General features: G+C 35.0%; 1 protein-coding gene across 3 annotated transcripts in view; it reads left to right on the forward strand.

Moving 5' to 3' along the window:
• Window positions 1–26,401, forward strand: part of CALCRL (calcitonin receptor like receptor) — a 101,455-nt gene that overhangs the window by 39,993 nt on the left and 35,061 nt on the right. For all 3 annotated transcript variants that reach the window (XM_081813996.1, XM_081813995.1, XM_081813997.1), the window contains 7 exons: window positions 15,748–15,838; window positions 16,014–16,103; window positions 17,338–17,430; window positions 20,698–20,833; window positions 23,731–23,841; window positions 23,943–24,055; window positions 25,642–25,733. In XM_081813996.1, the coding sequence (XP_081670122.1) occupies window positions 17,377–17,430; window positions 20,698–20,833; window positions 23,731–23,841; window positions 23,943–24,055; window positions 25,642–25,733 (506 nt within the window). In that variant the 5' untranslated portion in view covers window positions 15,748–15,838; window positions 16,014–16,103; window positions 17,338–17,376. The remainder of the gene's footprint in view (window positions 1–15,747; window positions 15,839–16,013; window positions 16,104–17,337; window positions 17,431–20,697; window positions 20,834–23,730; window positions 23,842–23,942; window positions 24,056–25,641; window positions 25,734–26,401) is intronic.

Here is a 26,401-nt window from a genome sequence, read left to right on the forward strand (position 1 = left end):
CAGAATGTGATAGGTGATCATGTATGTATTTAAGAGACATTGTATCATGCTAAAGAAACCCAGGGAGGGGGACACCTGGCTGGCTCAGTTGGTTAAGAGTCTGCCTTCAGCTCAGGTCATGATCTCGGGGTCCTGGGATTGAGCTCCGCATCAGGCTCCCTGCTCAGCGGGAAGCCAGCTTCTCCCTCTCCCTGCTTGTGCTCTCTCTCTCTTAAATAAATAAAATCTTAAAAAAAAAAGAAAGAAAGAAACCCAGGGAGAGTTTGCAGGTTAAATTTCTGCTTAGATTCCCAGTTACTATATATGACAGCTAGTATCCAAAACCAGAGATGCAAAAAGCTGTGCTCCCTGCCCTGCATCTTACTTTCTACCATTTTCCTGTCTTTCTTTTTTTTCCCAATTCAAGTCCCTAGTGTTTTTTGTTTTTTTTTAATTGTTGTTATCTGCTGCCAAAAGCTAGGTGGACCGACTCTTGCCCCAGAAGGGCACATGTGAGTTTTCCAGCCATAGCCTCTATCAAGATGGCTGTTGGACTTTTATCTTTCACTGACTTTCGTCATCACCTTCTTTTATTTCCCCTGAGATTTCCAGGGTTATTACTGCTCAGAAAGACTTCTGGTGGGGAAACACTCCTTACTAGGAAGACAAACACATGTAGTACTACCTCCCAAGTTGCAATTTGAGAAACTGGCCCCAACAATGCATGAGATTCATTTGAAGTGACCAGTCAGACCTCAGAATGTTGTGGATCTTTTCTTTTCCTCCAAAAAAAGAAAAAAAAATAAAAGATCAACTTTGAGGTACCTAGGGAACCATTTTATATGATGAATCGGTTTTATTTTAGGTTATCTTAACTTTTATTAAAAAAAACATTAATTCTCTATAGTGATTTTTTTCTCTTTATTGGAAAAAATCCTAGTTTAGTGGACAGATTTTATACTTGAGTTTTCGGGAAATCATCTCTTGTTTCTTCAGGGATTTTGCATTTTCATGAAAATACATTGTCTTAAGATGCAGTGAGAGAGGGGGCAGTCAGGTTAAGAAAATGTTTTACTATTGTTGTTAAGCCCTCCTACACCATGTCAAGCGTGACAGGGCATTTTTTTCTTTAACACATCCTGGTCCAGTGAAGGCTGAGATTCAGAAAAAGTGCTTGACACAACAATTTAGCAGGAAAGAAAGCTATTTTAAAAGTCTTTTGGGAACATGTTTGTGAAACAGGAAAAAACATACAATTGAGTTGATAATAGCACCCCGTAAAGGTTAGACTCACTGAAATGGATTTGCCATCTTTTTTCACAGGGAACGCGTTCTTCTTAAGCAGCAGTTCTCACTTAAGCAAGGCTTAATTCAGCAAGGAGCTTCTTCCTGTGCAACTGCTTTTGCATTGGAAAACCTATTTTTAAATTGCAACCCAGACTTAGTCACAGGAGTAAATAATTAAAAATAAGCCATGCTTGGTATGTGCAAAATTACAGCAGTTTATAGAGTGCATCATGGGACTCTGTGCCTAGCAAAGGTCCAAATGACATAGCCAGGTTTTCACTCATTAATTCCCCAAAGAATCTCAATTTCCTCACAGGCCTGCACCTTTACCTTCATTCACACAATCCTTGCTCATTCTGGACCTATGCCTTTGTTTTTCTAGCTCCTTGTCCCTAGACACTCTACCTCTGTCCTCTATCAACACACATTCTTACGCTGAATTCCTTCAACACTAATGTTTTGAAATGTGCTCTCATTCCATTCATATGCACATCGCAGAATGCACTGTTTACTCCTTTTCCATTATGACAGTCCTTCTGGATGAAACTTCACCATTTACTATTCTATTATATGATGATGGGTGTGAACTTTCCATTTCAAAGCCCTCCCTTAACGGATTTCCAGAACCATTTAGACAAACTCCCAGACACTTTCTTCTTCAAAATGTCTGATCTATACTCAGATATTTTCCTACCACCCCTTTTCCTCTGCTGTACCCCCTATATTAGTGATTGGACCTTATTCAGATACTCGTGGTAGAATTTGGGGGACTCTGTTTAGGTTTCTTATACTCCCTAAATTCTCCTATTCTCACAGATTAAGTATTTTTAATATCTCTGTTAAATATTCCTTTCTGTCCCCATTATTATTCTTCTTAATTCTAGCCTTCATGATTATTTTCTTGCTTCACTTACTTAAAAGTCACTACAGTATTCTAATTTGTCTCTCTACAACTACCCTTGTTGCCATCTTTGAATTAATCCTCCTGCTTTCTTTCTTTTTTTTAAGATTTTATTTATTTATTTGACAGAGACACAGAGAGAGAGAGAACACAAGCAGGGGGAGTGGAAGAAGGAGAAGCAGGCTCCCTGCTGAGCAAGGAGCCCGATGTGGGACTTGATCCCAGGACCCTGAGATCATGACCTGAGCTGAAGGCAGACTCTTAACCAACTGAGCCACCCAGGCACCCAATCCTCCTGCTTTCTAAAACAAAAAACTTGTCATAGTGCTCTACTACTACTACTACTACTACTACTATTATTATTTGTAGTGGAGTTAGCAAATCTTTGGGATACATGTTATTCCTTAGGATGGTGCCCATGGCAGACATCACTGATGGATCAGCGCCTCTCACTGAGTCCAGACTCAAGCTCATCGCTGCTAATCACAGTCCTGCTAATCACAGCCACAGCACGTCAGAGCAGGCATTCTAGATGAAAATCTCTAGTCTGGAGCATTAAACAAAAACTCCTCAATATGACAGAAAATACCGTCTCTAATTTGCCACTCTGTTTCCCCGGAAAGCCTCATCTCTTACGTACCTACGTCTTTCAAGTACCTGGCACTTCAAATTACTGATTTTTTAAAACTACACTGAAGTGTCATATTCTCTATGTCTCTCTCGCTCTCTCCACATGTGTGTGCGTGCACACACACACACTCACACATAAACCACTCCCATGTAAAATGCATCATTCCCTCTGATTAAACACTAAAAAATATTTATTGACTACCTATAACACTTCATTATCCATATTTGTACATGCCTTTCTTCACTTACAAAGTTTTAACCAATTCTAAGAGCAAACTGTATCATTTCTGGATCCTCAGCACTTAACATTGCTTTTGGAATATATTGGGTTCTAAATAAATGTTTGAATGAATGAATAAATAAATGAATATATTAAAAAATACGAAGATGAAACTATGTTTAATGGTTGTAAGAAATAGAGATCCTGTAAAGGAACAAATTTCAGGATTACCAGGGTGCCCGGGTGGCTCAGTTGGTTAAGTGTCTGCCTTGGGCTCAGGTCATAATCACAGGGTCCTGGAATCGAGCCCCCCTGTCAGGCTCCCTGCTCAGTGGGGAGTCGGCTTCTCCCTTTCTTTCTGCCCCTCCCCTACCTCCTGCACGCGGACACACTCTCTCTCAAATAAACAAAATCTTTAAAAAAATTTTTCAGTATTATCAACACTGTTTGCTTCTTTACAAAAATAATGGGAAAATGTGGTTAATTTTAAATAAAGTGTGCATTTACCTGAGACACACCCATTGAGCTTTCTCTTTCCTCCCTACCTCTACCTTCTCTTTTCATTCCTCCCTCTCTCTTTTCCATCCTTCTTTCACTTTTCTTTTACCTAGTAATAACTTCATAGAAGGGAAATAGTTGGGATGTAAGCTTTTTAACTTGGGTTAATTTCTAAGAATGTACTAAAGTTCCTTAATTTTTCTTGCTAATACTCCCATTTGTTGTTTCTTTGTTATTGTTTATAATAATACAATTTAAATATGTCACAAATGGAATACAAATATCTACAATTTTTTTTGTACATAAATTGTCAGTTTTCCACCCCTGTAAGAAAAATAAAATAAGACTGTAGAAATGTAAAGAAAAGAAATTACTGACAGGAGAAAAGAGATAACAATTATAAATTCTTTAAACCTAAGGAATATTTTCTAAGTTTATCACAATAGCTTTTGCCTCAATTATGTATAATGGTTATTTTTTATAAACTAAAATTTTTATCTCAAAGGAAATATAATATTTTTGTGTATGAGCTGAAAAGCAAATTTCAAGGAGAATGTACTTTTCCTTACAAATAAAACAGTTCTAAACATGTAAAATAGAGTTGATGCATCAAATCAAAGGAACAATTCAGAGTTTACATCCATGGGATACACTGTAAATTAGGCAGGTTTTTGTTCATTGTGTTTTGTTTTACAGTGTGAATATTATCTCTTGACAGAGAGAGAGGAAACTAGATGTTCTGCTCAGCACAAATCTTCCCTTATATACACATACCTTTTTTCTTGCATTTACTTTTTAAAAAACAGCTTTATTAACTTACAAATCACATGCTAGATAATCTGCTGATTTAGTGTATAGTTCAATGATTTTATTATACTCACAGGATTGTGCAACTATCATCACAATTTAATTTTAGAACATTTTTATCACCCTAGAAAGGATTCCTGTACTCATTAGCAATCAGTCCCCATCATCACTCTCCCTCAGCCCCATGAAACCACTAATCTGGTTTCTGCCTCTATAAATTTGCCTATGCTGGACATTTCATATAAATAGAATCATACAATATGTGTCTTTTGTGATTGGCTTTGTTTACTTAGTCTAATGTCTACAAGGTTTATCCACGTTGTATTACTACTCCTTTCTTTTTATTGCCAAATAATATTCTATAGTATGGATATATCACATTTTTTGATGGATATTTGAGTTGTTACCACTTTTCAGCTATTAAAAATAATACTGCTATGAATATGCATGTACAAGTTTTTTTTGGACATATGTTTTCATTTCTGTCAGATATATATATATATATATATATATGGTAATTCTATGTTTAACATTTTGAAGAACTGTTAAACTATTTTCCAAAGTGGCTACATCATTCTACAATCCCACCAACAATGTAAAAGTTACAATTTCTCCACATCTTTCCTATACTTATAATTGTCACCTTTTTATCATAGCTACCCTAGTGGGTATGAAATGGTATCATTGTGGTTTTGAATTGCACTTCCCTATAACTGATGATGTTGAACGTGTTTTTTCACATACTTGTTGGTCATTTGTATGTCTTATGTAGAGAAATGTCCATTCAGATCCTTTGCCCATTTTTTAATTGGGTTGTTCATCTTTTTATTATTGAATAATAAAAGTTATTTGTATATTCTAGACATTAGTCCTTTATCAAATATGTGACTTTTAAGATTTATTTATTTATTTATTAGAGAGAGAGCATGAGAGGGGGGAAAGGCAGAGGGAGAAGCAGACTCCCCGCCGAGCAAGGAGCCTGATGTGGGACTCGATCCCGGGACTCCAGGATCATGACCTGAGCCGAAGGCAGTCGCTTAACCAACTGAGCCACCCAGGCGACCAAAATATGTGACTTTTAAATATTTTCTCCTAATCTGTGATTTGCCTCTTCATTTTTTTGATGGTATCATTTATATCACAAAATTTCTAATATTGATGTAGTCCAACATCTATTTCTTTGTTACTTGTGCTTTTGGTATCATATCTAAAAACACATTGCATAACCCAAGGTCACAAAAATTTATTCATACATTTTCATGTAAGAGTTGCATTTATTTTTTATTCTTAATAAAGATTTTATTTATTTATTTGTCAGAGAGTGAGTGAGAGCACAAGCAGGGGGAGGGGCAGGCTGAGGGAGAAGCAGGCTCCTTGCTGAGCTAAGAGCCTGATGTGGGACTCGATCCCAGGACCCTGGGATCAGGACCTGAGCTGAAGTCAGACACTTAACTGACTGAGCCACCCAGGTGTCCCATTATTTTTTGAGCAAGTTATAAATATAGTTGTGGACTATCCAAGAACATATACTTCCAAGTCTATTTCAGATTTAAAAAAAAAATTGGTGAAAAGGAAAATAATCTGTAGATATTTAGATTACAAAATGGAGAAGAGCTTTAAGTCATCTTATTTTACAGGTCAGGAAACTAAGGCCTAGCAAAGTCATTAACCTGAAAACATTCAGGCTCTGTAAGCTAGGCAAAATGCAAAATGGAACCTTCTTATTAATCATTCCACTCCACCAGCATTTCTAAAAATGTTAGAAATGTTTTGGTTGCAAATATTTGGAGACAAAATTCCAAATCAATCCTATCTAGGCATAAAATATAACTTACTGGCTACATTGGTGAGGAAGTCCATTATTATAGCTTATTTTGGATGTGGCGAGATTCAAAGGCTCTAATAATGTCATCGGATTCTCCACCAATCTCCACCTAGCTCTCAGCTGATTGACTTCATATTTTAAAATTTTTTTTCCATACGGTAAGCAGGATGCATTAGGATATACCTTCTCCTACTTGCTTTGCAACCCCCCGAAAGAGAAAACCTTCCCTGATAACACTAATAGAGAAGTCCTAGGGAGAACACTAATGATGTAGCTTGACCATGTTTCCATGCCTAAACAAATCAAAATCAGAAGATTATGCTAATCTGACCAGATTTTAGTGACTTCCTACCTCTGTAGGAGGACAGACTCACTTGAACCAGAGGGGACAGATTCTCTGCTGGAAAGAGGGGTTCATTTTATCAGGGAAAAAGGGAAATTGTGCTGGATCGACAGTATCATCAGCTTCCCAAATGCTGAGATATGCTAGGAGGTACTGTATAAATTTGATTTTTTTAGAAAAATTGAAAGCCCCAAATAACAGAAATACAGTATTGATGATGAGCTATTATGTTAAATTAAAATTCCAGGGGAATTATATGTTTTCTGATTTTATTGCCTTTGGAGAAAACATGTTTTCACATAGAATTTGACTCTTGACTTTGTGAAAGGGAAATAGGTGTAAAGCTCTTAGTCCAAAGAGCTGGAAAGATATGTTTTGCTTCTATGCTCATTGAGCAAGCAATTCTTTCCATATTAGATCTCTGGAGGGAGAGTGTTTCCATCAAGTACAAAGCATTTTTTTCAGTCTCCCTCCCACCTTTTACTAATTGGGCTGAGATTTGGCCACTTGCCTCTTTCAAATAAATAGAAGGTGACCAAAATCACCGGAAAATGGCTAATCATGCCCACAATGGGAAAATTATTCCCATGAGTACATACTTCAGAGTGTAAAATGAAGTCCCAAATTTAATCACAATTTTATCTGTCTTTAATGGCTATACAGCTATTCAACCTGGAATGTTCATTAGATAAGCAGGTAAGCAGAGAGTCAATATTTTTTTTTGGTACCAATACAGTATCAGTAAAGGCTATTATAGTCAACCTAAAATTAAACTCAAATTTGGGAGAGTTTATATCTTGTTTTTAATTGGATTAGCATGTTATATTCTTTAAGATGTGACTATCTGATTACAATGTATTCAAACAATTTGCTAGAGCTTTAGTTTATATCAGTTCAATATTAGGAAATATGCAATTATGTTAATTAAATGGACATCTGATTTGGGAATATACTTGTTACCATTCACTTTATTTGATATTTTCATAACTGGCTTAAATGACAGAATAAAAACCAAACACATTATTTCTAAAGAAGATAAACTCACAATGCATATGACCACCCCTTGAAATATAGGGTAAATTTTCATTTATAATGCTATAGAAATTGTGGCAAATAATTTAAAATCATGTATAATCTTGTTTATGTTTCTAAAAATTTTAATGTGATATAATAAAAATAACAGTAATAACAATAATAGCTAACTTTACTGAGTTCTAAAAAGTCTATGTACATTATCTCATTTTATTTTCACAATAGCCTTTTAGTGTAGGAGCTATTTTGCAAATGAGAAAGCTATTCTTACAGAAGTTGTTTAACTTGGAAGTATGAGGTTGAGTTGGGTTTTCAAATCAGAATTTGTAACCAGTACAACTCCTGCCTCTACTTATCACAGATGTCCCTCTATTGGGCTAATTATTAAATATCAGGTGGATGTTACTTTATTCATTTTATAATCTCCCTAGAAAAGGGAAAATTGTATCATTGTTCAGTAGGGCAATATTTATAATATTTATTTTCTTAGCACGTGGAATTTAATTACAGTTAAACTCTGATGTCTCTTCAAAATAAAATACTTTCTGGAGGCTTTTATTGACTTTTTAAAATTGGCTATTAGAGTGCTTTTATATACTAGGTCATTCATAAGATTTTGATGAATTAAATGTAATAATCTTTCTTGCTATTTCATTGATTACCTTGTTGAGTTTATGCATTGTTGAATCATTCCTTAACATGTCCTGTAATTTCTGAGCTGTATAATTTAAAATTTTTTTACCTATGTAATTTCTTGTTAAATGCAAAAGAGATAAAAACCCAATGTATCCCAAATTCATAAATTGTTGGCTTCCAGTCCCAGGAGCATTTAGGCTTATTGATGACAATAAGTATACCTTGGCTTAGATGAATTAATCAGATCCCATTCTGAAGACGTCTGGCAAGGGGGCTTATGAAGAAATATGTTTGCTTTTCTAATTTCATTTTTCTGCAGTGGAGAAGAGAGAACTAGACTTACCCCAAACAGCTTTTCAAAAGTAAGAACAGCTCTAAAAAGAGGCAGTATATGAAGAGGTAAAATCAAGATGTGATTTCTTTTGATCTAGATACATTTTCCCTGAATTCTCATGTAGCAAAAGAAAAAATCATGGGTCTACGTTCCACTGTCTTAGATTCAAACTCAAACTCCTTTGGGCAATTAGAAGGAAGAAACCTAGGGAAAGTCTTCCTGAACCAGAAAAAACTGTGTCAGAGAGGCTTGGTTTCAAGGATATTTTGGATTTGAGTTAGTTTGAACAAAACTGTTAATCCTGCCTTTTACATAAATTTTGAACACTTACCCAAGGCTTAAATAATCTTATTCTACTCTTTCATTTTACAAATGAGATACCTGGGAAGGTATGTAACTTGCTCAAGCTCATTGAATGACAACATATTGACTGAGCACCAGGACTAACTTCCTATCTTAAATGTTGGTGAAATCATCCCTCTTTAGAACCTTATGAATGAGTCCTATGGACTCTGTTTAAAAGTAATGAACTAAACCACTAAAATAAGATTACTGTTCTCTAACTTGATAAATATTTTTGTTGAGGAATCTTAACTTATATTCACTTCTATCTCCCTACACAATTAGGTGAAAGTAGATGCTCAATAAATAGGGTAAGATGACTAATTGACTTTCCAGAAGTATTTCTTAAATTAAAATGCATGTGGTTTTTATCTTGGTACCTTACCAGAATGGCAAGTCTGAGTTGTGAAACTTACTAATGTAAGTTTAAAAAAAGTAAAATATCCTGACTTTACTAAGAAAAGGACTCAAAAGAAGAAATTGCGTGAGAAAAAATAAAAATGTGTTTGATAAATGAAAGTGAAATGAAATGTGAAAATTGGATGGTTAAGCAAAATAACTGAATAAGCAAAACAGAAATGTATCCTGCACCACTTTCTAAGTCCTAATTACCCCAAAAAATGGCTCAATTCTCTGAGTCAGTATAGTTTGGGCAAAGGGCTTCAGATTTAGAGTTGGAGAATCCGAGTTCTTAGCTTAGGGTCAGCCTAAGCATCTGTATGCCCTTGGCCAAGTCACTAAGATAGGTATGAGACATGAGATATGAGATTAACATTGCCATAACTAATTAAAATTATAGAACAATAAAGATAATAGCAATAGCTAATGCTTATTGGGTGTTTATTATAAGTTTTTTATATCTATCATGTAATTTAACACTTAAAAGAACCTGACAAGATTAATTATGATAAAAATTCTAAGTGACATTGATCAAGCCACTATTTGTGTACTCCTTCCCTTGTCAGGAAATAGTGAGTTTAAGTGTTGTAAGAACTGGAGTTTGAAGCTATGCCTCTCTGACTCCAGCACATATCTTTCAATAAGTCTGCAATATAGAAAAGGGAGCTAAAGATTAAGTGCGCATTTTTCTAGTTGGGTAAGCCAAGCAGAAAAGAGTTGAAATGATTTTCTTAAAATCACCTAACAATTTAGGAACATCTGGAAGAAATTCAGCTAATGTGATTGCCTTGCACTATGATAAATGTGTTCTAAAGTTAGGAGGAATGACTGGCCAGTTGTGAAGCCAAAAGTTACCACTTATATTTGATGGGAAAATGTAATTTTTGATCAGGTGAAGATTTGCAGTTAATTTTCTATTACGGCTGTAACAAATTGCCACAAATGTAGTAGCTTCAAAAAAAACACACATTTATTGTGTCACAGCTCTATGGGTCAGGAGTCCCGTGGGCTTGGCTAGTTTCTCTATTTCAAGTCTTACAAGGCCAAAATCAAGGAATTCTGTCCTGGAGGCTCTGGGAGAGATCTACTTCCTGATTCATTCAGGTTGTTGGCAGAATTCAATTCCTTGAGATTGTAGAGCTGGGGTCCCCATTTCCTTGCTGGCTATTAATTTGAGAGCCACCTTTATCTCCTAGAGGCTTCTTTCCAGTCCTTGTACGTGGGCTCCCTCATAAAGCTGTCAACTGTGCCGTATCTCTTCTGCCTCCTTTTCTTCTGTTGCATCTCTGTGGCTGACTATTCAACCTTCCTCTTCTACTTTGAAGGGCTCAAATGATTAGTTTAGCCTACCAGAATACTTCACGGTAATCTAGGATACTCTTCCTATTTTAAGGTCCATAATCTTGAAATGACAGATTCTGGGGATTAGGGCATGGAAATACTTGGGGGCTTATTATTCCACCTACCACAGAATTCTTTTATCTGTACCACTGGTTCTCAACTTTAGCTGTATACTAGAATCACCTTAGAAACTTGGAAAAAATGCTTATCCCTAGGCCCCAAATGATAAACTGAATCCAAATTTCCTAGAGTAGAATCCAGTCAATGATTTTTTTTTTTAAGGTGTCAGAAATTATAATGTGCTTCATAGGGCTAAGAGCACCCTCAAACACCAGTTTCTTCAACTTAATTAAATTCATTTTGTAAGTAATCCATTCAAAACACACTTTCTATTTATTCTCTTTATGCCTAGGGTTTGGAGTTATAGAGGTAGATACCATGCATGTCCTATTTTTACTCTGCTCACAATCTAGTGGCATAAACAGACACACACAAAAATAATTACAACATTACAGGATACATTTTAAAATAGATATTTGAATAATTTGCTCTGGGAGTTCTGAGACATTTCTTGTGCCTGGGAACACGGTAGAATATTTTGCTTGATTTATACTTGATAGTCATTATTATTTATCTATTTTTTTTTGAAGTAAGCTCTACTTCCAACGTGGGGCTTGAACTTACTTTTTTTTTTAAAGATTTTATTTATTTGACAGAGAGATAGAGAGAGAGCACAAGTAGGCAGAGAGGCAGGCAGAGGGAGAGGGAGAAACAGGCTCTCTGCTGAGCAGGGAGCCCGATGCGGGGCTCGATCAGAGGGATCAGGACCCAAGCTGAAGGCAGCCGCTTAACAGACTGAGCCACCCAGGCGCCCCATGGGGCTTGAACTTATGACTTCGAGATCAAGAATCACAGGCTCCTCCGACTGAGCCAGCCAGGTTCCCCCTTAGTTGTTATTTTTAAAATAGTCTGGCAAGGGGCACTGGCTGGCTCAGTCGGTTAAGCAACCAGCTCCTGATTTCACATCAAGGTCCTGGGATCTAGCCCTGTGTTTAGGCTCTGCACTCAGCCGGGAGTCTGCTTAAGGATTCTCTCTCTCCCTCTCCCTCTGCCCCTCCCCACCTCTCTCAAATAAATAAATAAATCTTTAAAAGTATAAAATAAAATAGTCTGGCAGTACCTAGAGACAGAGGAAGTGTGTCCAGGTTTCAGCATGGTCCAGTTAGGCTGTTGTATTTATGTCGTGTTTCACAAAATTTAATAGGCCAAGAATTTCCTTGAAGTCAGATTCCCAGTACTTCTCCCAAAGATTATGATTCAGAGGGTCTGTGGTGGAGCCTAGACATTCTAACATGTTCAGCAAGTTCTAGTAGTGATTCCGAAGCCAGTGATCCATGAACCCACAATTTGAGGAACACTGGTTTATGCCACATCAGAGATTTGGTACCTGTTCATTCAATAGTCTAAAAAATTATGGAAGCCCCAAGTGACGTTATTTAAAAAAAAAAAACCTTATATTTGAGTTTCTTACATCAGTAACAGATATTTAGGAAGAAGAGGTCCTTATATTTTAATTTTTTTTACTGCTTCATGTATTAAAAGTGTTAAGGACATTCCAGGCCAGTATGGGGGTAGGGAGTTAAAACCTTAACGTGGTATGTATTTTTTTTTTAAGATTTTATTTATTTATTTGAGAGAGAACGAGTGGGGAGGTGAGGGGCAGAGGGAGAGGGAGAAGCAGACTCCCCGCTGGGCAGAAAGCCCAATGTGGGGCTCAATCCCAGGACCCTGGGATCATAACCTGAGCCGAAAGCAGACACCCAACTGACTGAACCACCTAGGCACCCCACCTGGCATGTATTTCTTAAAGATTTTATTGGAAGTAAAGACAGTAATTTGCAAGAATAATTCTAGCAGAAAGACTTAGGATTTTGACAAAAAAAAAAAAAAAAAAAAGCAGTGAGGAGAAAATAAGAGGTAACCAGGATCTTGTACTTTGACATTTTTACTCAGTGGCACAATCTCTTCTATACAGTGTAGAATGACAGAAAGAAGTTTCCATTTGCCATCCAAGTGTGAAAAACTGGGTTTGGAGAAGAGTGCTTATTCCCTATTTTGATTGAGAAATGTAGCATGAGACAAACCGTAAGAGACTCTTAATCATAGGAAACAAACTGAGGGTTGTTGGAGAGGATGGGGTCACTGGGTGATACATTATATGTTAATTAACTGAATTCAAATTACAAAAAAAGAAATGTAGCATGTTGAATTTGCCACAAGGGAAAGGCATGTACTAAATAGAAAATCCTCACTTTGCTCATACAAAGGTTCAGGACACTTCATGGTAAATGAGGTATGTATGGGAAATGCTTCTGTTAGCCCACTTTATAGTGACTGGATAAGTAAGGGGAGAAGAGAATATGGCACAGGGCCCATAGAAATCCAAGATATTTTGGAAATGGAGGAGTAGAAGTTAAAAGTTTTTTTTTTTTCTTAATCTTGGCACAAACATATACTTTTAGTATCAGGGTTAGGTAACTCAACTAAAACTAAGAACTGTTATAAAAAAAAACACATTAATGAAAAGTGTGTATAGGAATAATAAAATTTTGAGAAAATAAGAAGCAAGTTTGCAAGGCACTGCTATGCATTTACAGGATTTAGGTTTTTGTGTTCTGATTACTTAGTATTGATTAGGTCACACTGATTTATAATTTTTTAATGCAGAATAAATCATGCTTTTACACTGAAGAAAGCAAAAAAGATTGGTTAAAAGTTTTAGACTTGGAAATGTAGCTCTATGAAAAGTGTTTTGTGGTAGAGATCAATGGTAATTTTAGGAAATGAAACCAGAATGAGATTACATAAAGTCCTAAGTGACTAGGAAGCTATATTTCCAAAGTTCTTTGAGGTTTTACAACATTCTTCAACTTCAAAGTTCTTTCTGTGATGAAATAAATCATTTTTACTTTATGTTGGTGATTCTTTGGACAAGAAGAATGAAGACTATTTAGAAATAGACTACTTTTTTTATTCCATGTGTACAGTAAAGAAAATTATTTTGTTTCTAGTAGTAGAACCAAATCTTCCACTTTGTCTAATTTTGAAAAGTGAAAATAAAACAGTACTGATAGGATCCATGAGGCTAGCAGTTAGAGAAAATGCCAGTAACTACTATTAGTACCATTATGATTACAAACTCACTTAAGAGTTTAAATTAGAGCTTTCTTAGTTTTGAATAAGCCCTTTTCCTACTAAACAAACCTAAGGACACTCGGAAAAACCCACTGGCAGATTTAGTCATTTAACTTGACCCTTCATTGCATATTTTATCTCTCTTTAGAATTATGGAAACTACTGTATCTCACAAGGCACCATGCAACTCATTTGTCAGTAAATAATTTAACAAGATCTGAAACAGATTTACAATGATTTGCCTAACAGCTTTAGTCAGTTAATATCAAATGTATTTTAGCAAAGATAAATTTGGAATAAGCTAAATATAGAAAAGAGAACCACTTGCTGAATGAACATATTAGAGGGAGCATGCAAAGAACCACTGAGCTAAACTGAGGAATACACTTAAACCTACCTCTGATAACAATCATGCCATTACATCTACCAAGTCAGTCTAAAGTGACCTTCAGATATGTCTTCAGTGGTGTTATCTACATGCCCAGTCATGAGCCCTCCATTATTGAACTTGAGAACATTCGGTGAAAGTGGCGATTCCTACCTACCTACCACTCACCACACATGTCTGCTGGCAAGAAAATTTGATAGGTCCTTTTCCAGGTCGATGACTCAAATGACTTAGATCACCACCTGAAATGGTCATTGTTAGACTTCATGGAGAGAACAGGTGTCCACCACGTGTTTGAAAAACTGCCACCCAAACTTGCTGCTGCATCCTTGATAAAACCAGGGCTATAGACCCGCCCCTTGATTGGGAGTGCTACAAGTTTACACAGTGCAAAAAACAACCTTGTTACTAGTAACACATTTTCCAGATCACTAAGGAATAGGGTAAAGAAGGAAGTTATAAAAGTGGAATTATTTGCATTGGTAAATATTTCGTGAAATGGATAAAGTCTTCTTAAATTACAAGTGCCAGGATAATCTAGTAAACACTAAAAGGTATTTCACTAACATACTTTTTGGAACTCTGATTTTAAAGCCTCTGATTAGATAAGCAACACAAATAACTGCTAGTGTTGGGTGAAATGTTTTTCAAATATACTGGGTTTGGTAAAACTCCAGACATGTTTTTGAAGGACTTTTCCCTTCAGTTTTTGAGCCCAGGTACATATTATAGTTAGTTTAATCCTGACTCATGTGTAAATCATCAAAGCATTGTTTCATAAAAAAAAACCTATCTGATTTCCAAATAGAATAATATTTCTTTACATTCTTATTTGTGTATTTATACAGAGAAATGTGAACTACCAATTCTTTAAGTTTGGCTTAACCTTTATAAAGACTTCCAAAGTCAGTAAACTATTGTTTATTCAATACCCAAACAACACAAAACTTGAAAAATAAATATTTTTCAGGACATTATTTTTTTAAGAAAGTAAAATTGCTGGTATAAGAACTTTTCTTTTCCAATTTTCATTGTCAGTATAGTATAGATTCCAACACTATCAAAGCCTTCAAAATAGAAGAAAGGGCAGTTATTTAATAGTTATGATTATTTTTTCTTGATTGTAAGTTTAAAATCCTAAAGTAGTTTATTGGTTTATTTTTTTCATTCATTTACTCATTCATTTATACAGCCAATGTAAGTTAACTGCCAGTCACCAAAGATACATGGATCAATCAGATATGGTTTCTGGCTCTGAGAATGGATATATGTAACTAAGACTATTAACACACTCCAAGACGTTATTAAAGAAAGTCATTCAAAGGAAAATTAAACTGTAGTTTAAAATTTCAATATCTTAACTACTACTTGGATGAATGGAAATTAATTTAAGTTTCTCCAAATAATGGAAAACAACAAATATTTGTGAAAAAATTCAAGTATATTGTAAGCAAAAGAGATTTTAAAGATTGGAATAGCTTAATAAAAATATTTTAATAGTGGTATTTTCTTTGAAAATTTCAATTTACCATGGAAATTTTGTTGGCTCATTGAAATAACATTAAATTATTACCTCAATCAATATTTCAGGTCATGACCCTTGGATTTAAGAAATTCTTCAAGACAACATCCAATATGATCCAAGGGAAAATGTGATTTGAGTCTGGAGACAATTGTGTATGTAAGTATTGGAAAATTAGATTTTCTCATGGTAAAATGTAATAAAAACTAAAATATCAATGCATTAATTACTAAATTACAAAAACTCTGATTCATTGTTTTCATTCTGTTACATGTTTTTTAATATCTAAAATTAATACAATGCCTCCTGATTTTTTGGTTATATATTTTTTTAGATCAACTAATAATAAAAACTCAGTATAGCTGATAGAAGAGAAAACATTATTTGGAAGATTGCTACAGTTAAAAAGAAAAGCTGTGTCTGGGTGAGTCATTGGTGAGGGCAAGCAATGATATAGATTCTATGTTCTAGAAATTGGTGTGCTCTCATTGCATGTGATAATAAAAATAATAAGTATAATATGTGGAAATGGCTTTTATAATTCTTTGGCCCTAATATTGGCACTATAATAAAAATCATGACAACTTTCTTAACAAAGTTAAATCTAAGTTCATAGTTTTCTGGCAAATATCTATTGATCGGATTTCTAAAATCTCCCTTGCCTTGAAAAATACTTCTTACACATTCAGTTAAATAAATACATTATGACTATACCATGATAATTTATATCTCATAAAAATACTGTCAGAGTAGGTTGCTCATGGGCCTTATAGTGAGTAAGCCAGTCCAGCAATGTTTGTCTCTAAGAATTAAGAAGTTAGGGACATTGTTTTAGAGGCCATTTTAATTAGCTCAGAATTGTATCTACCTTCAGAAATATTTAACAGAAATACTTTATGTGGTATTGTCCATTTCCTGTAACCTTATTTTAATAACAGATGACTTAGGGAATCTCTTATTTCCTGATTAAATGATGAATTTCTATTAAATTATAAGGCAATTTTTATGACATATGGTTGTTGACTCTCAAGAAATTGGCCCGAGAACAATTTTCCCCCTTAAATTATTGAAGAGTCAGAAAATTAAAAATGAGATTCAAGTTTATAGGAAATAAAGGTGAGCTTTATAGGAAAATACACTATCAAAATTTGTGCTTGTATGTTCTTGTGAAGCTCTTTATTTTGATACTTTAATCATTTTATTCCAATTTTGGTAAAGGCAAAGAAAGCAAGATGTTTTCTTATTATTTAAAAAAATATATGTAAGAAGCTTTCCTGTTTGTAAGACTAACATGTATTTAGGCTCTTTAGTACTTTCAGCCATAATGCTCTTAAGATTTTTTTTTAAGATTTTATTTATTTATTTGAGAGAGAGAGAGAGCACAAGCAGGGGGAGGGGCAAAGGGAGAGGGAGAAGCAGACACCCGCTGAGAGGCTGGATCCCAGGACCCTGGGATCATGACCTGAGACCTGAGCCAAAGGCAGATGCTTAACTGACTGAACCACCCAAGCATCCAATGTTCTTAACATTTGCAATATGTAAAACTATTAATCAAATCCTTAAAGCAAAATTATTGTATAGTTTTAAAAAATTTACCATTGAGTACCATCTTATTTCATAAATATTGATTACTTATGTTTATTTCATTTTCTCTGCAGTTTGATTTATATTGTATAGCATATTTCATTTTGGGTTCAATGATGGAGAAAAAGTGTATCCTGTATTTACTGCCAATCTTGCCTTTTTTTATGGTAAGCATAAATTCCTCTAATAAAACTCCCTATTTATGATTATTTGTTTTAACTTCCAATAAACCTATAATTAATAAGGGTTAATAACAACAGAATGACATATAGTTATTTGATGCATAAATTAAGTACATTTTTAATCAACAAAGCAATATTTTATTACCTTTCAGTGTACACTTTCAGGTTTTATTCAATGGGAGGCACTATAGGATGGTGACGCAGTGGCAGTGGGCATGGGATGGCAAAGTGAGGAAGGTCAATGATAAAATGTAAAAGACACCAGAGAAAGGTAATTATCAGAGTTTGAAAGAAAAATGAAATGGCTCTATACTGTAGTCATACCTAGTAGATAAAATATTTTCAGCCAGACCTGTTGATTCTGAGTTAGATCTATTTAACCAACTGAGCCACCCAGGCGCCCTGAGTTAGATCTATTTAAAAAGCAGATTCCAACCTGTTGGTTTTTCGCTCATTCTGCCAACTGATTGGTTTGTATTAATTGAAACCAAGCACTGTTTTAAATTAATTTCCTTATCCATTCATTCAAATAAGTATTAAGTGTCTGTTTTCTGACAGGCATTGATACTAAGCTTGGGGCAGGTGTGTCTGTGAGTGTGTGCACTCGTGCATGCCCCTGCATGCATCTGCGGGGAATGTGAGGCTGGAGGTGGAGGGTAGACTAAGGATGAGTACAAGCCTATTGCTGTACTGGAGGGGTCATATTCCTTATACATATCATGTTATCTTTATTTACAGATATATCTTGTTCACATTTTTCTCTGTCCCACATGACAAGAGTGATGGTACTCTTATCTCATTATATGTATTAGAAACAGAGATGTAATCTCATCTAATTCTGTGCCAGCAAATAATTTTCCTGTGGTGTTTTCAAGCAAACCCCATAAAAAGATTCAAACAAAGAAACTCAAGAAAAATATAGAAAACCTAAATGGAAAAAAAGCAAGACTACATTCCCATCAGCATTTGTATTTGAAAACATTCTCCAGTCTAGGAGCAGTCCAAATCCTGAACTTCTTAGATGTTATCTTAGGTAAATAGACTAGAATTCAAGAAGCAGGACTCCTGTTTCTACAGCTCGCTTCCTCCACTGAGTGTGCCAATGAGCTGCACCTGCCAACTTTGGTTGCCTGCAGGTAATTCTGTATCAGATTACCAATCTGATTATTGTAATTTAAGGATTGTGACCATTTTTCTTGAATTCACTCAGTGTGCAAATCTGAGTTGTTTTTTTTTTTTAATTTTTTTTTTTAAAGACTTTATTTATTTGAGAGAGAGAGAATGAGAGACAGAGAGCATGAGAGGGAGGAGGGTCAGAGGGAGAAGCAGACTCCCTGCAGAGCAGGGAGCCAGATGCGGGACTCGATCCAGGGACTCCAGGATCATGACCTGAGCCGAAGGCAGTCGCTTAACCAACTGAGCCACCCAGGCGCCCAGCAAATCTGAGTTTTTAAGAATAAAAATGATATTGGTTTTATGCAATTCTATAAACTTCCTGAGAACAGGAGAAAAATACTAATTTTGTTGATGCTGTAAATTTACATTTATTGCAGCACAACTGCTTTATAAATCTTTATTAGGGAATTAAAACTAATCAAAGAATGAGAGAGAGGGTAAATGTTAAATGGTGGGCAGGCTATAGTGAAATTGAGTGGTGCCACACACTGAGGGAATATTACTATTTAGACTTTATTAAATACAAATTTGGGCTAGAGAACAGAGAATCAAGAATAAGGGGACAAGGGAAATACAAATCAAAACCACAATGAGATACCACCTTATAACAGTTAGAATGGCTAAAATGAACAAGACAGGAAATAACAAATGTTGGCGAGGATGTGGAGAAAGAGGAACCCTCTTACACTGTTGGTGGGAATGCGAACTGGTAAAGCCACTCTGGAAAACAGTATGGAGGTTCCTAAAGAAGTTAAAAATATAGCTACCCTACGACCAAGCAACTGCACTACTGGGCATTCACCCCAAAGATACAGATGTAGTGAAAAGAAGGGGCACCTGCACCCCAATGTTCATAGCAGCAATGTCCACAATAGCCAAACTGTAGAAGGAGCCAAGATGTCCTTCAAAAGAAGAATGGATAAAGAAGATATGGTTCATATATACAATGGAATGTTACTCAGCCATCAGAAAGGATGAATACCCACCATTTACATCAATGGGGATGGAACGCGAGGGTATTATGCTAAGTGAAATAAGTCAATCAGAGAAAGACAATTATCATATGGTTTCACTCATATATGGAATATAAGAAATAGCACAGAGGATCATAGAGGAAGGGAGGGAAAACTGAATGGGAAGAAATCAGAGAGGGAGACAAACCATGAGAGACTTTTGACTTTGGGAAAAAAACTGAGGGTTGGTGGAGGGGAGGTGGATCGGGGAGATAGGGCAACTGGGTGATGGTCATTAAGGAGGGCATGTGATATGATGAGCACTGGGTGCTATATGCAACTAATGAATCAATGAACACTACATCAAAACTAAAGATGTACTTATATGTTGGCTAATTGAATTTAAATTTTAAAAAAAGAATAAGGGGACAAAATAAAAGTAGAAAATTACTGCTTATGGAAAATAATAGAAATAATGGAGAAGTGAAGAAGAAATAAGGTTGAAGAGAGGTTATACAGGCTTCATGTTACAAAAACAGAAACAAAAAGTCATGTAGATATTAAAACTGAAGTAAAGCTTAAAATAGTGCTACTAAACTGGAAGATCATAAATATATAGCTTGTTCAAAAACATTTATTGATGTGTGTTCAATGAAAATTCCATTTACCCACACCATAAATGAATATTCTCAATATTGTGATTATCAAAATATGATGATAAAAATGATGACAATTTTGAATATTTGCCATGCGTCAGATACTTCCCCTCTGTTATCTCGATACTATTTTACCCCATTTTACAATAAGAAAGCAGAGGATTAAATATCCTGCCTGTTTGTATTCCAGAACGCATGTCCTAGAGCCAGCTCCCACAGGCTTCTGAGAACTGTCTACAGACTACACTTCCCAGAGCTGCTATTGGCAGCTGTTTGGGGGCAGTTGAAATTAAACATGGTGGGGATATTTAAACTATGAAAATTGGCAAACACTTCAGCTCAGGGATTCCCCCCCCGAGCCAGATGACCATGTAGCATATCATTGCAGTGACTGTTTCCCACCGGGACAGACTGCCTCTGACAGACATTCTCACAATTCTGAAGTTGTTTTTTTTTTAATCCCTTAGATTCTTGACATAGCAGAATCAGAAGAGAACATTGAAGGCTTAAGTCAGTTGGGTGTCTATACTAGAAATAAAATTATGACGGCTCAATATGAATGTTACCAAAAAATTATGCAAGACCCTATTCAACAAACAGAAGGTAAACATGACTTTTTAATTTTAAATGCATTTGATATATTTTTAAAAGAAAACTACTCCACTACATCATTTATGGGTTCCTTAGGTCCATTACTAAAAATGGGTTAGTTGTTAGCTTTCCTGACACGTGTGCATTCTTAACTATATTTGAGCATTTTATGACATAACTTATCTTGCTTCTTTTAAAAAATTCTAATAAAAGTATGTGTAACAGGAATATTTTTAGTAACATTTTTTATGGTACAAAGATATTTAAAATATCAAATGTGTGTCTTGAATTAAATTGGTGGCTGTTGATCTTCAGTTTATGTAATTTGTATTTCTTTTTTTCACAAGCTGCTTGATAGGAGTTTGCACAATAAAATTATAATTTTTTTGTATAATGTGCTTTGCATAATACATTTAGTAGCAATGCTAATGAAGTCTAAGTGCTTCTGTTTCTATTAAGATATTCTTTAGATATTTTCGTAACATTACTGAGGGACTGCTAAATGCCAGATGTCTGCCTTGATTCTGAAGATACACAGATGAGTAGCACAATTAGAGTTGCCAGATTTAACAAAAACAAAATCAAAAATCAAAACCAAAACCAGGCCCTGTATTTTATCTGGCAACACTAAAGACAGGGTATATCTTCAAAATAGAAAATGCAAAACTCACAACAAAACATAGCAAAATGTAAAGACTTTTGATATTTCTAAATTATCAGTGGAAAGAAAGATCCTAAATTTTTTGGAAAAATATTGGATGGTATAATATATAATGCTTCTTATATAAACAAAATGCTAAAAGTAGGGTATTATTAATATTTATAACGGACAAAATGAACTTGCTTGTGAGGAAAAAAGTGATCTTCCCACGCTGGGCAACTTTTAGAATCTTAATGAACAATTCTTCTTAAGGAAGAATCTACTGAACAATATAATTTGCTTATCTTTTGAGAAGTATTTAGATGTATCTATCCAAACATTTTTATTATGAGGAATTTATTCAGTTAAAAATCTCTTTGAAATATACAGACAATGACAAACTATCTGATATTATGTCAATAGGGTCTAAATTATCAAGTACATGAATTGTATACAAATTCTGTGTTAATCCATCTGGCTTCTCACTTTATTCCATTAAAATCTAATGTTATGAGCTTAAAATGATTGAATTAACCCCTTCCAGATCATGTAGATATATGTAAAAATAGGCTTCAAATCTAATTGTCAAACAACAGGAATATCTTTATGAGATAATTTTGTGATAAAATAATTTTAGAATCACTGCATAATCAATCTTCCTGTTGAAGCTTCATAACAGACTTTGTAATTTAAATACTCTAGAAAGTCTTGCAATAAAGAACTGTCGTTATTTTAACTTTGTGCTTCCCTCATTTTTTTTTTTAAGATTTTATTTATTTGACAGAGAGAGACACAGCGAGAGAGGGAACACAAGCAGGGGGACTGGGAGAGGGAGAAGCAGGCTTCCCGCCGAGCAGGGAGCCTGATGGGGGCTCGATCCTAGGACCCTGGGATCATCACCTGAGCTGAAGGCAGACGCTTAACCAACTGAGCCACCCAGGCGCCCTGGTCATTTTTTTTTTTTTAAAGATGTCATTTATTTATTTGACAGAGAGAGACACAGTGAGAGAGGGAACACAAGCAGGGGGAGTGGGAGAGGGAGAAGCAGGCTTCCCGCTGAGCAGGGAGCCCGATGGGGGGCTCGATCCCAGGACCCTGGGATCATGACCTGAGCTGAAGGCAGACGCTTAACGACTGAGCCACCCAGGCACCCCGCAAATCTTTTGACCATAGAAACTCTTTAATGGAATACCTATTCCTGTCTCGCTCAAATGCCATACAACACAGTTGAAAGTTTCTGACCTTCTAATCTATCATACTGCCAGTGTTGTCATTAATTAGATAGAATCTTTTGGACCAGTGATAAGGACTTGTTTGAGATGCTTTCTCTGATAGGCCACAAAATACATTTTATTTAGTAATATATGAATGCAGACTATTTAAATAAGTGTTTGAAAAATCACAGGAGGAAAAAACTGAGATGATCTGAGTTCTTTTTTTAATGAGAATTATTTATACTTTCAGGCCAGAATTTTCCTACTCCCCTGAAGGTTAGATTGATTCTGAGATTGTGGCACAAATCTGTTATAAATAATAAACATCTCATACAACAGTCGGGCTTCTATCTATGAGAGCTTGCCTGACAAGGTGGAAAATTATTTTCTTTGATTATAGACTGTTACAACATTGGAACACTGGTCATTTTATTTCTCTATGCCTTTAAAAAAACATATTTTTTCATGTAAGAGGTACTTTCTCTTCAGGTTGGTAAAAGGAAACTGTGAGAATGTTAAACACTCTACTTCATTTGAAAAGTAAAGGAAGGCAAGTAAGAGCTAGAATTTGGTAGAGGGGTTTAAATATCTGTTAGGGTCAATGTAGTGAAATGGGAAATGTTGGAGTGTCCATTTTTTTTCCAGAAAATACTAACACCTTGCCCTAAGAACACAATTTCTAAGATAACACATTTTCTATATTCCCATATTTTTTTAAAATTTTAAGTGTAGGGACACTAAGTAACTACCACCTTTATGGTTAAGGACAACCAGCAAAGACCATTTAATTTATTGAATGAATGGCTACCTTTGAGAATTGAAATTAAAGTTAAACTTTTAAATATACTCTTATAGATATTTCTAAATTGAATTTTGCAGTTATTCCAATAATTACTTGGTGAAAAATTTAAGTAATAGCTATAGCTTTTATAAGATGTCTTCATTTTCAGTCGGTGGTCTGTATTTCACGTCAGTATGAACCCACCAGTAAGACTTTACATCTTCAGGTATAACTAGAGGGACTAGTAATCACTGATCTTTACTCTCCCCTTCAGGCGTTTACTGCAACAGAACCTGGGATGGGTGGTTATGCTGGAATGATGTTGCCGCTGGAACCGAGTCAATACAGCATTGCCCTGATTACTTTCAGGACTTCGACCCATCAGGTAAAAGCAGAAATGTATATACAGATCTGCTTGATATTAAATAAACCCTAAGTTAACTAAATTACCATTTTCTTCTTTCCTTTTCCTTTTTAATTTTAAAGAAAAAGTTACAAAGATCTGTGACCAAGATGGAAACTGGTTTAGACATCCAGAAAGCAACCGAACATGGACAAATTATACCCAGTGTAATGTTAACACACAGGAGAAAGTGAAGGTATGGAATACATATAAACGGAAATGTAATTGATACTGTTTAAAAAGTCAGTTGCTGATACAGTATTGGAGAAAATTTGCTTTGTGTTCTATTCTATTGTAAAGTCTTTTCATAATATACTTTGAGAAAAACAACGGAGAAAAATCTTTGTGGAAACAATCATTCATTCTGTCATGACGTTGAGGAAGCAATCCTGTTAGATAATACTGTATTTACAAGTCAATGTGTCAGTATTGGAGTTTCAGATTTCCCAGAGAAAACATACTTTAAAAGTATAAGAAAAGGGAACATTTTACTGGTACTGGAATTTTGAGAAATAAGTTCAGGAATTGTGCTCAAGTAAACAAGGGAAGCCCAGCAGGGTTTAAACAGCTCTCTCTGTCCCTCAACAGAAGGCTGTCCTTCCAACTGGATGCTAGGTTATTCTCGCTCACATTCCCACTTTTAGCACCATACGTTAAAGTCAAGGTTAGTCACAGTTTGTCACAACAATTAAGCTTTTATAGAAAGTACCTGCATATATTTGCACATGGGGGAACACAGAGGAAGTTTGTCAGTGATTGAAACTGAGTCCTGAAATCTGACTTCCACTTCCTGCTCATTTACCAGCTAGATGCCCTCAGGCAAGCTATAACCCCTCTCTGTATAAAATGAAGATAACAATGAACCCACCCTCAAGGTTTTCATAAGGATTGACTTAATACAAGAAAAAACCTTAGAAAACTATAGGCATAAAATAAGCACTTGATAACTGTCAGCTATCATTATAATTATAAATCATGTATTCTTTGCTTATTCAGAGAAGGGTTTAAAGAGAATTATAAAAATACACAATAAAATGGTAAATTACAAATAGATGGAATACAGAAAAATAAAAAAATCAAAGCAGATCAGAGGCTCCTATAATTACTATATTGAGATTTGTCTTAGAGTTTCAAATTGTCAAAGGAAAAAGAAAAACCCAGTAGGAAAGAAAGCCTTACCTAAAGAAAACACACAAAAATAATTACATAGCATTTGAGTTAATGTGCACAAAGTGATAGAGTGAAAATTGTCAATATCTTTCAAAATATAAAATGCTAATTTCATATATTACACAACCTAGATCAATAAAATTATTCCTTCCTATCATATGACTGCTAATTTCTTTTTTTTTTAAGATTTTATTTATTTATTTGAGAGAGAGAATGAGAGAGAGTGAGAGAGCACATGAGAGGGGGGAGGGTCAGAGGGAGAAGCAGGCTCCCTGCAGAGCAGGGAGCCTGATGCAGGACTTGATCCCTGGACTCCAGGATCATGACCTGAGCTGAAGGCAGTTGCTTAACCGACTGAGCCACCCAGGCGCCCTGACTTCTAATTTCTTAAATAAAAAGGGCATATAATTTATAAATTTTGATGTCACTTGATAAATTTGCATATACTCTTCATTCCAGATGTAACAAATATCTAATGCAAGCTAAATGGTAAGGCTATCAGAGCACATATTTTTAAAAATACAATTTATTCTATTGATTTGAGCTTATACACATGGAGGATTATATTACTGATATGAGCCTTACTTGTTTTTTTATCCACACAAATTGTAGACTGCACTGAATTTGTTCTACCTGACTATAATTGGACATGGATTATCTATTGCTTCACTGCTTATCTCGCTTGGCATATTCTTTTATTTCAAGTAAGTACATGTAAAATATTTTTTAATTTACAAGTTGTCATTGGTGAATGCAGTGCCATGTGCATGTTTATGTCATGTGCTGATAAAATATACGAAATATAGATGACATAACATTTAAAATAAATTGAATGTTTAAAATAATTTGAAATATAATGAACTTATCTTGACTTTGTAAAATATATAGAGCAGAGATTTGTGAAAATCTGAAACTCAACTTTACAAAATTAGTAGACATATTAAAACGAAGTCATGTAGTGAGAAGAGAGCCAAAATCATTATGTAAATCCATCTGTATTTGTTTTAGAAACTGTCAAATATTATAGGCTTTTTTAATTGAATTTTCAACTTTTAGGTCAATTTTTGTGTCAGTATACATGGTACATTACAGAAACTGGTATTTTGTGTGAATAATGGCAATGGAATTTAATATATATTATTAAATCTAATAATTTAAATATATTATGGTTAGATTACTTTTCTTGTTTGGGAGGTCATCATTAATATAGTTAACTTATATTTTGAATTTTACTGGAAATTTACTTCCTTTTTTTGGGAGGGAGAGTCAACTCCAATTTCTTGATTTAACCAATCAACAAGTGATGTTTTAAATTAATGGGAAGGAAATTCCAAAACGTGCATACAATATTTTACTCATTAACATGGTTTTC

Source organism: Leptonychotes weddellii, chromosome 3 (assembly GCF_054177405.1).
Source record: "Leptonychotes weddellii isolate Sample4059 chromosome 3, ASM5417740v2, whole genome shotgun sequence".
Taxonomy (NCBI): domain Eukaryota; kingdom Metazoa; phylum Chordata; class Mammalia; order Carnivora; family Phocidae; genus Leptonychotes; species Leptonychotes weddellii.